Source organism: Apaloderma vittatum, unplaced genomic scaffold, assembly GCF_000703405.1.
Source record: "Apaloderma vittatum isolate BGI_N311 unplaced genomic scaffold, ASM70340v1 scaffold42265, whole genome shotgun sequence".
Classification (NCBI taxonomy): Eukaryota; Metazoa; Chordata; class Aves; order Trogoniformes; family Trogonidae; genus Apaloderma; species Apaloderma vittatum.
Window position 1 is genome coordinate 17,889 of NW_009718430.1, and position 13,272 is coordinate 31,160.

The 13,272-nt window shown below is 45.6% G+C and overlaps 1 protein-coding gene across 1 annotated transcript in view; it reads right to left on the reverse strand.

Moving 5' to 3' along the window:
- The window catches only part of LOC104274571 (paired box protein Pax-2-like), a gene marked incomplete at both ends in the record, with an annotated part of 24,371 nt that extends 16,865 nt beyond the window's left edge, over positions 1-7,506 (reverse strand). The window contains 2 exons of the mRNA XM_009870239.1: positions 5,221-5,340; positions 7,421-7,506. Coding sequence (XP_009868541.1) covers positions 5,221-5,340; positions 7,421-7,506 — 206 coding nt within the window. The remainder of the gene's footprint in view (positions 1-5,220; positions 5,341-7,420) is intronic.
- Positions 7,507-13,272: the final 5,766 nt, after the last annotated feature.

Sequence of the window (13,272 nt, forward strand, 5' to 3'; positions counted from 1 at the left end):
ATGGGGCAGCATCACAAGCAGTGTTACAGTTAATCTCATCGTTAGTGTCACAAACCCACAACCGGCACAGTTACAACACCACAATAACCACAGCCACACTGCCTGCAAACACATACTAATGCCACTGACAATGACTGAGTCACCTGAAATGTCACAACTACAATTAATAATTTAATAATAAATTACATTATCACTGCCACTCTGAACAACATAAATGGGATCATGCTTGCAGTGGCACACTCAGCTGCTGCCTACATGCTCAGATACTCAGACCTTCTTAAACATATTACACATCTCTCCTCTCTGCACCACTTTCTACTTAAACAATTGAGTTCAAAAAACCAGCCTATGTCCTGGGGCAGTATCTAAAAAAACAGCTTGCAGGACTTGGACTGTTGCAGATCTCCTTGCCTCACACTCCACTCTGAAGGAGGCATTTCTGCTTTCCCAGTAGGAAAATGAAATTATGGCCAGGTAGGAAAATCCCCAGGCTGAACACTGTCAGAACCCTGCCCTGCAGTCAGAGTCCTCCCATTTGGAGTGAGGGAAGAGAAAACCATCTGTAACAAAAGCAATGCTTCTCAGTAGAGGGTGTGGTGGTAGCAACAGTCAGAAAATTATGTGTGAAGCACCAAAGAGAAGTGCAGTGACACTGCCCATCCTGCAGGTACAGGCCTAACAGCGCAAATGCTCTTGCTGCTAGTAGGCAGCACCCTGTTCTGCATAGCTCAACCCTATTTTGAGGAATATGGTAAAACACCTGCACTGAGACAGGGAGCACTCTTTGGAAAACACCACCAGACCTGCCGAAATGTTGGTGACCCTTTACTGTCCCCCTGCACTGACACAGCCCCGCATCGCTTACTTCAGCGTAAATCACTCTAATCCTCAAACTGACAGGTGAAGAAAGGAAAGGAGGAACTTCTGCCTTCTCAGGTTTGCTTCCCCATCTCCACTGGGGATTCCTTTACTGCAAACAGCCTGAGTATTACTGCGGTTTACTGTAGCAATCACTCTGTCTCCTCCTCTCCCACAAACCTACTGCTGATATTAGCACTGATCATACTAACAAGCCTGTGGATTTTATTACTACTGATACTAATAATACTGGACACATTACGTCTGCTCCTGCCAATAACAGGCTGCAGATATGATCCCTGCTAATGCCGATAATACTGGGGGATATTATCTCTGCCATTGTCGGCCCTGTAGATATTATTGCCAGTAATGCTGTCAAATACCACAGATATTGTCAGGGACCAAGATTAATAATGCTGAGAATGTTACAGCACCAGCCTTGCTGGAAGACAAATCCCAAATGAGAATGTGGATCTCTAGAGGAAGTCTGTTTGTGGCCTGCTATGCAGAGACAGAGCCATCTCTAGAAAGAGTGGTTTTATAAAGATCCCAGAAGTTTCACCCTGCTGGAGATGCTGTAGTGTGCAGGGAACAGCCTGAAATACTGTTTTGGTATTAATTATCTATCTATCTACCTATCCATCTGTCTATCATCTGTCCTTCCCTTTCTCCCCATCTCCCTTTTTCTCCTTGTACAGTGCCCGAGACTACAGTATGAGTGATCCTCATCCTTATTTAGTGCCTCTGGCTCACCCTAGTTCTCATCCTTTTAGCTATCAATCGGGGGTTATGGAACAATGACATATTTGCATACTATTTTTCCCCTTTATCATTCTGGACTTCTTACTGCTGCTCCTTAGTCTGACAGTGACCCTGCTGACTCTGTACCATTACAGCATAGTACAACACTAGGATCGTTAAGAGCCAGGAATCCCTGTTTCCAGCTGCAGCTTGATACTGCAACACCCTCAGTGGTCTCGGGAAAGTCATTACATGCTGCAGGGCCATCTCTGGAAGATGCTGGGTGTTCTCTGGTGGGGAAGGTCAGAGTGGAGTTGCAGCAACATTGGTGGCACACGTAGACTCTAAGAAGTGGCACCCACTGTGCTACACAAGTGGTGGTGAACTTCCGTAGCCAAATTACTTAAAAATAATATGAAACCATCTCTCTGCTTTGTCTAATCTGTCACGCAAGTTGGAGGGTCTACAATCACTGGTGAAAAACTGACACAAAAGGGATACATGGTCTTAACAGGGCAAATCCTGACCATCCTTTCCAGGTGCTCACCTGAGAAAGACACACTGAGTTTTGAGGAAAGGCTTGTAATCCGACCGTTCCTTGTTGTGACTAGTAGACACTCAGAACTACCTCCTGGCTAGCTTCTCTCTCCATGCCATAGTCTTCGCAGGTCCCCCCTGGAGGTGCAGCCAGCACATTTGGTAGGTTGGGATTTCCCCTCTTCCCTCTAACTCCCTGTGAGGGACACACCTGGCTGTCAGCGTCCAATGCTGAGCCCACCTCATGCATCCGTCTGGCTCCTTCTGCCCAACTCGGGAGTTCTGCTACATCATCTTGACACATAATTATCTCTCCTCTTCTTAATCATTTGTGCTACTGTCTAATGTAGGCACCAGCTGCAGCAAGGAGGACCTGGGGGAGGGGGTGTGCTCGGATAGAGGCTCCTCTGTCTTTCTGCCACCCTGTTCCCCCCAGCCATCACCGAGGTTGCTAACAAGGTTTACAGAACCGGGGATTCAGGAGCAGCTTGGTACTTTCCCCTTTGTGCTGAACTGCATTCCTCACAGAGAAATCCTTGCAACAGAGCTGGTCCAACAGAGCAGAAATAAAGAGAGAGCAGTGCTGCTTCTGCCTCCTTTAGGAAAGAGCCACCCCTAAGATACAGTAGTAGGGAAGTTTAAGTGCATTGAGAGCTCATAAGGGCTTGTCAACATGAGAATAAACCCTGCAGTTAAGAAACTGCAACAAAAAGTGCTCAGAAGCTCTGGGAAATACTGAGAAGGTATATGCATCCAGCATGAGTGTGAAAGAAAAACATGTACTGGATTTCTTGCCAGGCTTTCCTAATCTCCATCTCAGCTAGGAACAATCAGAGCCCTTAGAGCTACAGGGGAGATTGCCCAGCAGTGAGTGCAGATCACTGGCTGTGCCAAACCTTCCCTCAGGTGCTCCCCTCTAGCCTTAGGACTCAACTCTGTGCCGTGATGATGTCTTTCAGCATTTCTTAAGACAGATGTGTGACCCCAGATAACTCAACTTTTGGCTAAGGGTGTTCAGCAGCTGGCAGAGAGTCCCAGGTAAGGTTTCCCTGGGACAGGAGCGTGACATCTCCCTGCAGATATCTGGGATGGAAGGATGAAGGCTGTTCTCTAAGGCAGTTGCAGCTGCGTTATGTAACTGCCAACTAAAACTCTGAGAGCTAAAAGCAAGCAATATCTCCAGAATTGTCTGGTACCTTTTTGATTCCTAGTGGGATATGTGGGCTCTTGGCCAACAGCATGCAGAGTGCTGCTTGCCCTTCATAAATCAAATCTGAGATGAGTTAAGGACAGACACGGAGAGTTGTTCTTACTGTCCATATATCATTGTGAAGTGTCACAGTCTTAGATGGCTGCTTGATTATTTCTGTGTTTAATTGTACTGCTCAAAAAAAGCTTAGGGTATGAGGCTAGAAGTGACTGTGTGGCTGCAATCTAAGGTGGGATGATGTTTCCAGGTATTTGGAAAGAACAGACACTAAAGCCAAATTAAACTGCTTAATTTCAAAATGAGATATGGAGGCACCATGTTGAGAGCTGGTGATCACCACACTGGACTGGATGAGAACAGGGGTTCACAAAAACTCCAAGTAACTGCTAAGACATTTGTGCAACCATTAGAGAAACTTGTCACTCAGTCTGAAATGTCACCATTTCCTGTACAGGTAATGATGGGAAATGCTGGAGGGGTTTGCAACTTTCACAGTCTCTTATTCCTGGTATTTTTTGACTTTGAGGCATTGACTCGGCCCTTCCATTGCTACGCTTTTTCTCTTAGCTGGGCCCTACTGCCATCTAGCTGGGAAATGGATCTTCCTCTGGGGTCTGATCCAATTTCCAATGGCATCAGCAAAAAATCTTCCCATTTGCTTTAATAGGAGCTGAACTGGGTCCTTGCCTCTGGTTTTACTTTGTATTGGGGAGAAAGGGGTTGGTCACGATGACTGCCTTTTTTTCTTGGGATTACTGTGTTTATTTGGATTCAAAACTTACAGATGTGAACCTCATCAGAACCAATGCTGAGAAAACTGCTAGCAAAACCCCTAAATGCAGCCTCTGCCTCAGGGGAGCTTTCTCTTCTTACCATGTATCACAGAGAACTCTCATGTTCTCTTGCACTGCACAACCTTGGGCTTACAGCATACGCAGCACACTGAGCCACCTGCACTGCTAAGAGGTCCCCCCACGCAACAGGGAACAGCGGAAAACAACATCCTGAAGGCAAGGCTGAATCAAACAAACTGATCAGGCACTACTTTTAGAAAAGTTCACCTCCTGGCCCTCGGTTTTTGAATGCATCACAGTAAAAGAGTAAGATTTAAGAACAAAAGTTTACAAAGCCACCATAAGAGCATCAAGACCTTACCCACCCCTCCTCACTCAATCTAGCTGGACCTGAGGTTCTAGCTTTTGCCTCATTTCAGGATTCAATTTCCCCTGAGTCCACAAGGTAGGAAAGAAATGGAGATACCTTAACCCTAATTCCTTAGAGCCCTAGCAAAAGGCTTAAATAACAACCTGAGTGCCACAGTACTCAGAAGACCTCCTGTTCTGCTTTCAGATTGTTGCAAGCATGGCAGTTCTGCTGTGGTTGATGCTACCCATTGAAAACTGGGCCCTTATGATCACCAGCTAATGTAGCTCATGGCACATCACTGGGCAGAAACTTGTTTGCAAGGGGACTGAAAGATAACTCCCACATTGCTGGTGCTTCTCCGAGGTGGCATTTTGTTTGAAAATGAGTGAGTTGGGGAAACCATGTTTACCCATAGTTCAAAGTCCGGGCACCGGCTGGCACCTGGGGAGTTCAGTTCCAGCCGTTTCCAGCAGTGAATGAACTTGGGATCAGCTCCAGCAATGGAGACGGGTCTCTGCCTGCCGAGCAGATGTCTGGAGACGCAGCCTGTCATGAAAGGGCCTCGGAAGAAGAGCATTCCAAGCCAGCAGGGCAGTGACGGGGAACTGGTCTCTGTTGCTAAAACTGATCTAGCCCCTGGAGCAGCTGCAAACCTTGGCCTGAAATTGGAGCCTGTACATGGGGACAAAGAATATAAAAGGGAGGATGAGCTTCTCCCCTCCCCCTACCTTCATCACGTTTCCTCTTCTCGCCATTCGACCGAGGAATCCCCAGGATCCCGTTAATGGAGTAAGAGCCCACTGGATCATTGGAGGCACTGGAGACGGGAGGGGATGCTGTGCTGGGCACTGGACAAAAGGAAAAGGGAAAAAGGGCCATGAGGAGAGCAGCACAGCACTCAGGGATCCCCCAGCTGAAAGCTACACATGCCACCAGTCTCATAGGAAAGCATGGGCTCTAAGCAGACTCCCAGTCCCTCTCGGTGAAGGACCCATACTCACTCTACTGCTAATGTTTCTGCTTCCCAGCTTTGCCAGTGCATTCCTGTACCATTGCTCCACAGACTTCCAGTACAGGGCCCTTAATAACGAGTGAGCGTATGCCATCAAGAAGCTAAACTATTTTGTTATATCCCAGTTCAGAACAGGCTTCCCAGTGCATGCCATGGTAACTGAGTGCAATACTACTTAGGCCACATTCTCTAGTGACTTCCTAGTCCGTCCGTATTTTGCCACATCATTTTCTCTCAGCATTTTTCCACCAAGAGTGCACATGTTCAGTCTTAGTAAGACCAGCCTCTTACATGTCCACCCAAAACACCCATTGAAGAATGACCTTTCTAGCACAGGTTAGAAGCACTTCAGTGTTGGCCAATAATTTCAATTTCCTCCTAGAACAAATAGTGGGTTAGTGGTACATACTCCAACCCAGATGAACAAAAATCTAGCATCTTCCTTTTGCACTGACCAATACCAACAGGCAGACTCCTCCTGCCACTCAGGGCTCTCCAGGATTGCTTCTGAGTTTCCAGTATATCAGAAATGACAATTCATCCAGATTAGAAATTATCACTTCATGATAATTAGAGCTTTACAGTATAGAACAAGTAGAACTATGCATCCAGTAGGCATAGCCATTGTGTCACAGCATGTCCCAGTAATGGGAAGAATATCCTAATCTCTTACAGGCCACTACCCATCATTCAGCTAATAAAGCACTAACTTGAAGGAATCGATATCTCCAGCACAAGCCTTCCAGGATGGAGCAGAACCTGTTGACACTATCCGATGCAGACCCACACTTTCCAGTACATCCCAGAGTAATGAAAGACTCCAGTAACAGCATTCACAATTCCTATCACAGCTCAGCCAATGCATTCTGTAGACATTGCACTACTTTTCCAAGAAGGAATAATATCTGCCAGCCCATCTGCTGTGCTCAGTGATTCCTAGTCCAGTGAGCAAGTCCACGTTAAAAGGGCATCTTCCATACTGGCCCATTAAATCCATTGTGCTCCTGAACACAATTTGCATATAGGATTATACCTGCCAGCTCTGTCCCATGCAGACCAGCACTTTCCAGTAAATCCTTGCGGAGCAACTGTTTCTCAGTAACCACCAGTATCTAAAACAATGTCCTAGGCCATCAACAAGCCACTGAATTTCACAGTATCCCAGAATATTGCATACTTTTTCCTGCTCTGAGTTGTTACTGGATAAAGCTATGCTGGTAACAGCAGACACATGCACCATACAGCCCACAAAGTGAAAAGTACCTCATCACACATCTAGTACAGCATCTTTAAGCACAACAGACTAGGAGACATTTGGTCACTTCAATACAGCCTCCATCTTCTGCTCACCTTGATAAACCCATCTCCCCCAGCAGAAAATACATTTTCTCAGTGAAATACACCCATGAGATACCTGACTGCAGAGCTAGAACAATGAAGAACTTAGTTACGAGGCATCAGGAGTATCTTACCCATATCTGTGTATTACTAGCTCTAAGAAATGGACCAGTTCCAGCAAAAGGAGAGAAGAGAAATTGGGAGAAAGAGGGGAAGAGAGAGTCAGAGTAAGGAGACAAGAGGTGAAGACTGGTGCTTGGACAGGATAGCAGTAGACACTTCTCTCTAGGGAGGTGAAGGAGTGAGTGTGAACGTGAAATGGGTGTTAAGGCAGAATCACTTTGGGCAAAGCCCTACCTTGGGCTGGGGGCTGGTTTCTCTGCCATGATTCCCTTCTTTGCAATTCAATGAGGGAAACCAAGAACAGAAACTTCTGATTTCCATTGAGGTTTCTTTCCCCCCACTCCCTCCTCCCTTTTGCTCTGCTTAACATCTGCTTGTCAGACACTGTTCCTTCAACTAAGCTTCATCCACATTTCCATGTATCCTGTCACCACCCTTCATGCCAGTCAACTTACCGATAGTGTGTCCTGGTGCAGTCACGCCTGTCCCGCTCCCATCTGGTGTTGGGTGAAAAGGTTGCTGAACTTTGGTTCTGATGATCCTGGAAAAGAGCAAAACATGTTCAGAACTCAACTGCAACTTCTCTGTGCCTTTGCATACCCATGATCCCTGCTATCAGAACCTGAAGGCCTGATCTGAGCTCTGAGTGCAGCAGAGTGGCTTCATTTGCCATCTTGAGGTCCTGATTCTACTGCTTTAATGGGCCAGTTCCCAGAGAACTGTCATCTTCTCCTCCAACTTGGGTATTCGCTGTGTCACTATGATGCTCAGTGAACAAGCTGGGATCTCCTGTGTGTTAGCAACTGCTTTATCACTTATGATTTGATCTGCCAGCATGATCACAAGGCAATTTGTGCAGCTAATACAGCCACGGCTGGATTTACAAATAGTGTAGATTTAATTTTTTTGTGTACCTGAAGTATACCTTTCTGGCATAGAACTGAATGCATTGAACTGATGGAAACTTGCCCAAAGCCCTTGCCCTTCATAAATGAGAAGGTGGGAGCAGACGGCATCTGTAGGAAGTGGTGATGGGTCTACATCACCAGGAAAAAGAAGCTCCAGCAAAGAGGGCAAAAACTGGTGTTTATCAGGTGATGAATGAACACAACTTGGGAACTCACAGATGTCTCAGTGAATGCCACAAAGCTCATAACACAGCTCAGGATGCAAATAAACTGGAGTGTAATTGTTAGTGCTTCATTTCGTGTTACATGAAATCTTTCACCACTAGGTCACTGGTTTAAATCCAGCTGAGGTCAGTGGTGAAGGAAAATCACTAACACCTAGTACCTGACTGGCAAGGTCCTGCCTACTGGCAGATGCTGGTATCTGTGACTCAGAACAACTGACTCACCAAGGAACTCAGCAAATAAGCTAAGACCTGTGGAGGCCATGGAGACTAAATTCCTTCCTGAGATTACAATGAGCCTCTCCAATTAGGGTCAAGGCTGCAGAGGCTCTTCAGCCTGAGTTTCTGGAACTCTCAGCCCAGCATTCTATTAGCTTTAACTTCTCCCCAAAAATCTTTCCTGAAAGTGAAAGCAAATAACACATTCTCCCTGTCCACCAAGAGCTTCCCTTTAAAGATTCGTTCTAAAGAATAAGCTGGCAAAGCTTCAAAGAGCAAATATATGGCTGGTGGGAAGTAAGGCAAGGATGGAGATGGGCAGAAATACTGAAAGGGCGTTACTGATAAAGCACAGTTCCTGATATTTAAACCTTCTTAGGAGAAGAAATGTATTTCAGGGCGTTATCTCCTCAGCGTGTTAGGAAACTCCAATACACACATGGTGAAGCGTGAGCAGTAGCTGGAATGGCAGAGAGGCGGCTGCGATGTAGCTGGAGACAGGGAATGTCACGGTTCTAGCTGGGGATGGAGATCCAGATCCTCACCCCATATGGGTCAGTGGTACCAGGGGCCCTAATCTATAGGTGCTGAGAACCTACACAGAAGGTGTCTGAGGGCCTCAGCACCAGATTCTGTGATTGTGCTCATTTGTACTAGCTGAGGAGCTGATCTGAGAAGACTGTGCTAGAGCAAATAATAGAACTTTTTTCTTCTTTTCTGTTTTTTTTTTTCTTTTCTCTTCTCTTCTCTTCTCTTCTCTTCTCTCACATTCCCCCTAAAACCCCCTGAAGTGCCACTCTGGTTGTGTGAGTTTATTGATTTCCCCCAACCCAGAGAAACAGAAAGAGGGAATGGGGTGCAGGCAAAGGGATGGAAATAGAAAGCTATAAATTATTTGTGACAGGAAAGCAATAGTGCCAGAGTGCTGAGCACAAGTCCCGTGTCACTATTAGATTCCTTTTAGCCTGATGACACTGTAAAAGAGGTTAAGTGTCTGATGGAATCGTACACCTTGGGGGCAGGGGCAGTCCAGGAGCAGAACAAGCCACAGAGAGCGGGTATATCAATTCTCCAGGCCAATAATATTCCCCTCATTGATCGCAACACAAAGTTCAAAAATCTCATTATAGCCAGGCAGACCTGGAACTTTTTAAAAATCAATAGAGTGATATAATGTATGTATACTTTGTATAAATGTATCTATCCATCCATCCATCCATCTGTCTATCCAAAATCTGCCTGAGGGTGTCTAAGTTAACCTACACATTATAGTGTGTTATGTTCTATTGTACTTTAGCGTTGTGAATGGATTAGAAGATTTCCCCTGCAGCCTCAGATGACATATTATAAAACGTCGTGTTAGCGGTGAGGTGACATCAGAAGGTTCCATTCATACTGAGAGATGACATCAGATTTGCCATCCATACTGGGAGGTGGCATCAGACGGCTCAGCTTCCACGGAGGGGAACCATGAGATGAGCCTAATTTTACTGAGATGGCCGATCAGGCTGTGCTGAATCATGCTGCATTAAAATTGCAAAGTTGCAAAAAGCCATTTAGAGTAAAAACGGCCTATGAAACGATGGTAGTATAAAATGCCTGTCCATAATGCTTCAAAAACCCAAGCAAGGGATGAAGAGGAAAGTTCAATTTCCTTCCCTGCTCAGTTCACAGACTCTTGGCTGAAAATGCCAGTTAGTGCCAGTTGTGACTGCATTTGCTGAGATGTGTCCATTAGGAACCGGAATGAGACTCACCAGCTCATTTCACCAAGTAGCTGTCAGCTGGTAATGATTTTTGGTCACGACCAACCAGGGCCAGATTTCAGCTAGTGACCCAGAGGTGAAAGGCTCTATTCAAAAACCTTCCTTTCCCAAGAATGAAACTCGTTTTATGTCAAGAGAAAGTGTCTGGAAACAGTGAGCGAAGGGGAGCAGTTCTGGTTGTGCAACCTCCAGTGACTTGGGTCAAATAATTCTTGGCATCAAATGTGAAGTAAATCTAATGAGGTCTCAGGTAAAAGGCATTTCCTATGGCTAAAAGAAGAGGCAGGTCATGAAGAGGCTGTCCCCAGCTCCTTTGGCTTACAGTCACAACCGAACTCTAGTGTTGTAAGGAAAGAGGAGAAATTTCAGGACCCTAACACTCAGTATAGAATATGGCAGCACATCCCCCGGGTCGATTCATTTAGGGATAGTGATAAACAGCAGGAGAGCCAGGCATCACTGCTGCTGCTTTAAGAGGCTTTGAGTGAGCCTGTCCTACACGAGACCACCTAATGAAACAGCAGATGAAAGATGAAGAGAGCTGACCTGGTCCTGTAGCAACAGATGCAGCATAATAATGCTGTCTTTAAACTTCAGGATTGCTGAAAGCTTCTCACCCTTAGTGGAGACTGAAATACATGCTAAGGCAGCTCTGCTGCCTCAAATCCAGGATTTCTGGATTACTGCTATATCAGAGGGAGCAAAACCTTGATCATCTCTTGGCGCCTTTGATGGTTTGTTCTTGCCTCTAGACACTGGAGAAAGACAAGCCTGTTTGCAGAACACTTCCTCAGACCTTCTCAAAAACAGAAGGGGCACAAATCCTGGCATGCCAGTCAGGAGGCCTGATTTCTTGAAGTAAATGCTGGTATTTTCATGTCTTTCTTTTCTCCCAAAGAAATTGCCACTTTGGACTAAATTCATCCCTGCTCTCATTCCATCACAGTCAGTGACTCCAATAACAGCATTTGTGGTTAATTAGGGGCATAACTGGTACATACTGTAAATTCCCATTTTTCATTTTCCAGTGGGAGAGTTTTACACAAGCTGTCTGATCTGAGTTTCAGAGAATATACACAGATTTAACACGTAACCTTCTGAAGTTTCAGCAACAGGACATTTATAGATCTTTGATTGCAGTAAAGCAACTGAACTTCATTTCACAATCTGAATTTAATATGCGATGTTATCTTAAGTAATGGCATATAATGTCATTACAGTACATAGTATCATACTGTGAATTATACATCCATTCCTGGAATTCATGAGTTACCATAGTTGGCTTGTAGTAACTCTCTCTCGAGTTAATACTGCGTACAGCTCCAGCTGAAACCAACTGCCTGTTTCCAAATGCCTTCGATTTTCTTAAATGTTTAGCATTAGATCATGAATTTCCAATGTTTGATTTCTCTTTTGTTATTTTCAGTAGTTTTAATGCAATTCCTTTCACTTATTCTGAATACAGATGGACAGACAAAAATGATCTCTCCTAGTATGTCAATTGTAACAAGCTCTAATCAAATTTTGTCAAGAATGTAGAAAAGAAATGTTAGGCAGTAAAATTAGCTGTGCCATAGTCCTTTCTGAGACGCAGAACATTCTTTCAGTCCTTGTAAATAAGCAAGTAAAAAATCACTTCTGAAGCTATCCAGAAATTATTTGCTCAAAGAATAACAGATCATAGGAAATATCTCTCACTTCTCTGACATATCTATCCAAACTCTCTTACAGCCTGACATACTCAGTGGTTTCTCCTCTCTTACTATTGCTGGCAAAATCTTTAGACAGGATCTCAAATGAAAAGTCATAGTAGGGCGTATTGAAAGGAGAAGGGATACGCCAGAATCATCTGGGGTCCCAGTCTAGCAGTTTTTCTAATCCCAGAAGAAGAGGCTTGTTGCACTGAGGGAAAACCCCAAAGAGACCATGTCAGATTTCAGAAAGCACTGGCGTATACTCGCTTTGCTCATATTCCTTTGTCACGGATTATTTTTCAGAGTGGAAGGATACACTCAGCGGAGCTCCAAAGTCCTTGTAATTGTTTTGGAGCGTTCATATTTTAAATGCTCCATATTAGAAGCACATTACAAGACCCCAGGGTGTGCATTACTGGGCAATTAAAGCGGTTCTTGGAAGGCTAACATTGCGAAGCTTCAGCCTTTTCTCTGCAGTGTGTCCAAGGGAGGCTGTGATGGCCAAGGAACACACATCCCGCTGTGCCGCACGGCTTAATTAGCGCCGGGCTGCACTGCTGAGCCATGGGCTGCGGCGGCGGCCGAGACCGGGCAGCCTACAGGGGACTCGGTGCAGGGCTAAGTGAGACGGCGATGACTTCTCTGCTTCCTATGGAAGCACTCGTGACCACCCCAGCGATGCTGGCTGTCAAAGCATGCCTGAGGAAAAGAGGGAGACTGTGGGATGGGAAGAGGCACCTTTGGGCTCCGTGGTGGCAGCCCTCCTGGAGCCAACAATATCCCACCTGCCAACTGGTGCTGCACAGGCATAAAGAGCTCTGAACATGGTGTTGGTTCAAACAGGAGACAGTCTTACGTTTCTGTGTTTCTGTCAAGACCCAGATGAATTCACACTTGAGCAAAACAAAGGGGAGGAAAAAAGTCTTCTTTGCACAAAGTTCAAAACGGAAAGCAAGTTCCATAGCACGGTGAGGAAAAACAACCAAGGGATTTAGGGGGTGAAGGAAGGGAAATAGAAAGTCTGATAGTTAGTCTAATCCGACTTAGGGAAAGGGCTTCAGTTCCTTGCTCTGTCATGGACCTCTCATCAAGACTCTGGACAAATGGCATTTCTCTCTGTGCTCTGTTTCCTGCCTGAAGTGTGAAGATAGGAGCATTGCTGTGCCACCTGGGGCACACTGAGGACAGCTGGAAGGAGGAGTGAAGGGCTCAGGCTCTCTAATAACAGGGGCCAAGTAAGTGCTTCAGCGAGCTGTAGCACAGTATTGGCTTCGTTCCCCTGCTTGAAGCAGAAGTGACATGTACCCTGCTGACAGTGACTGCACGTGAAGGAAAGGGAGCTAGGCAAAGGCAACAGGAGCTCTATTTCAGCTGCACCGGATTGGATTTGATGGTCATGTTCGAATTTGCAGCAGCGGATGAAGTTGGGAAGATCGAAGCAGCAGTTGCCCCCCAAAAGCCACAATATAATTTCCATTAGGATGGGGGGGGGGGGG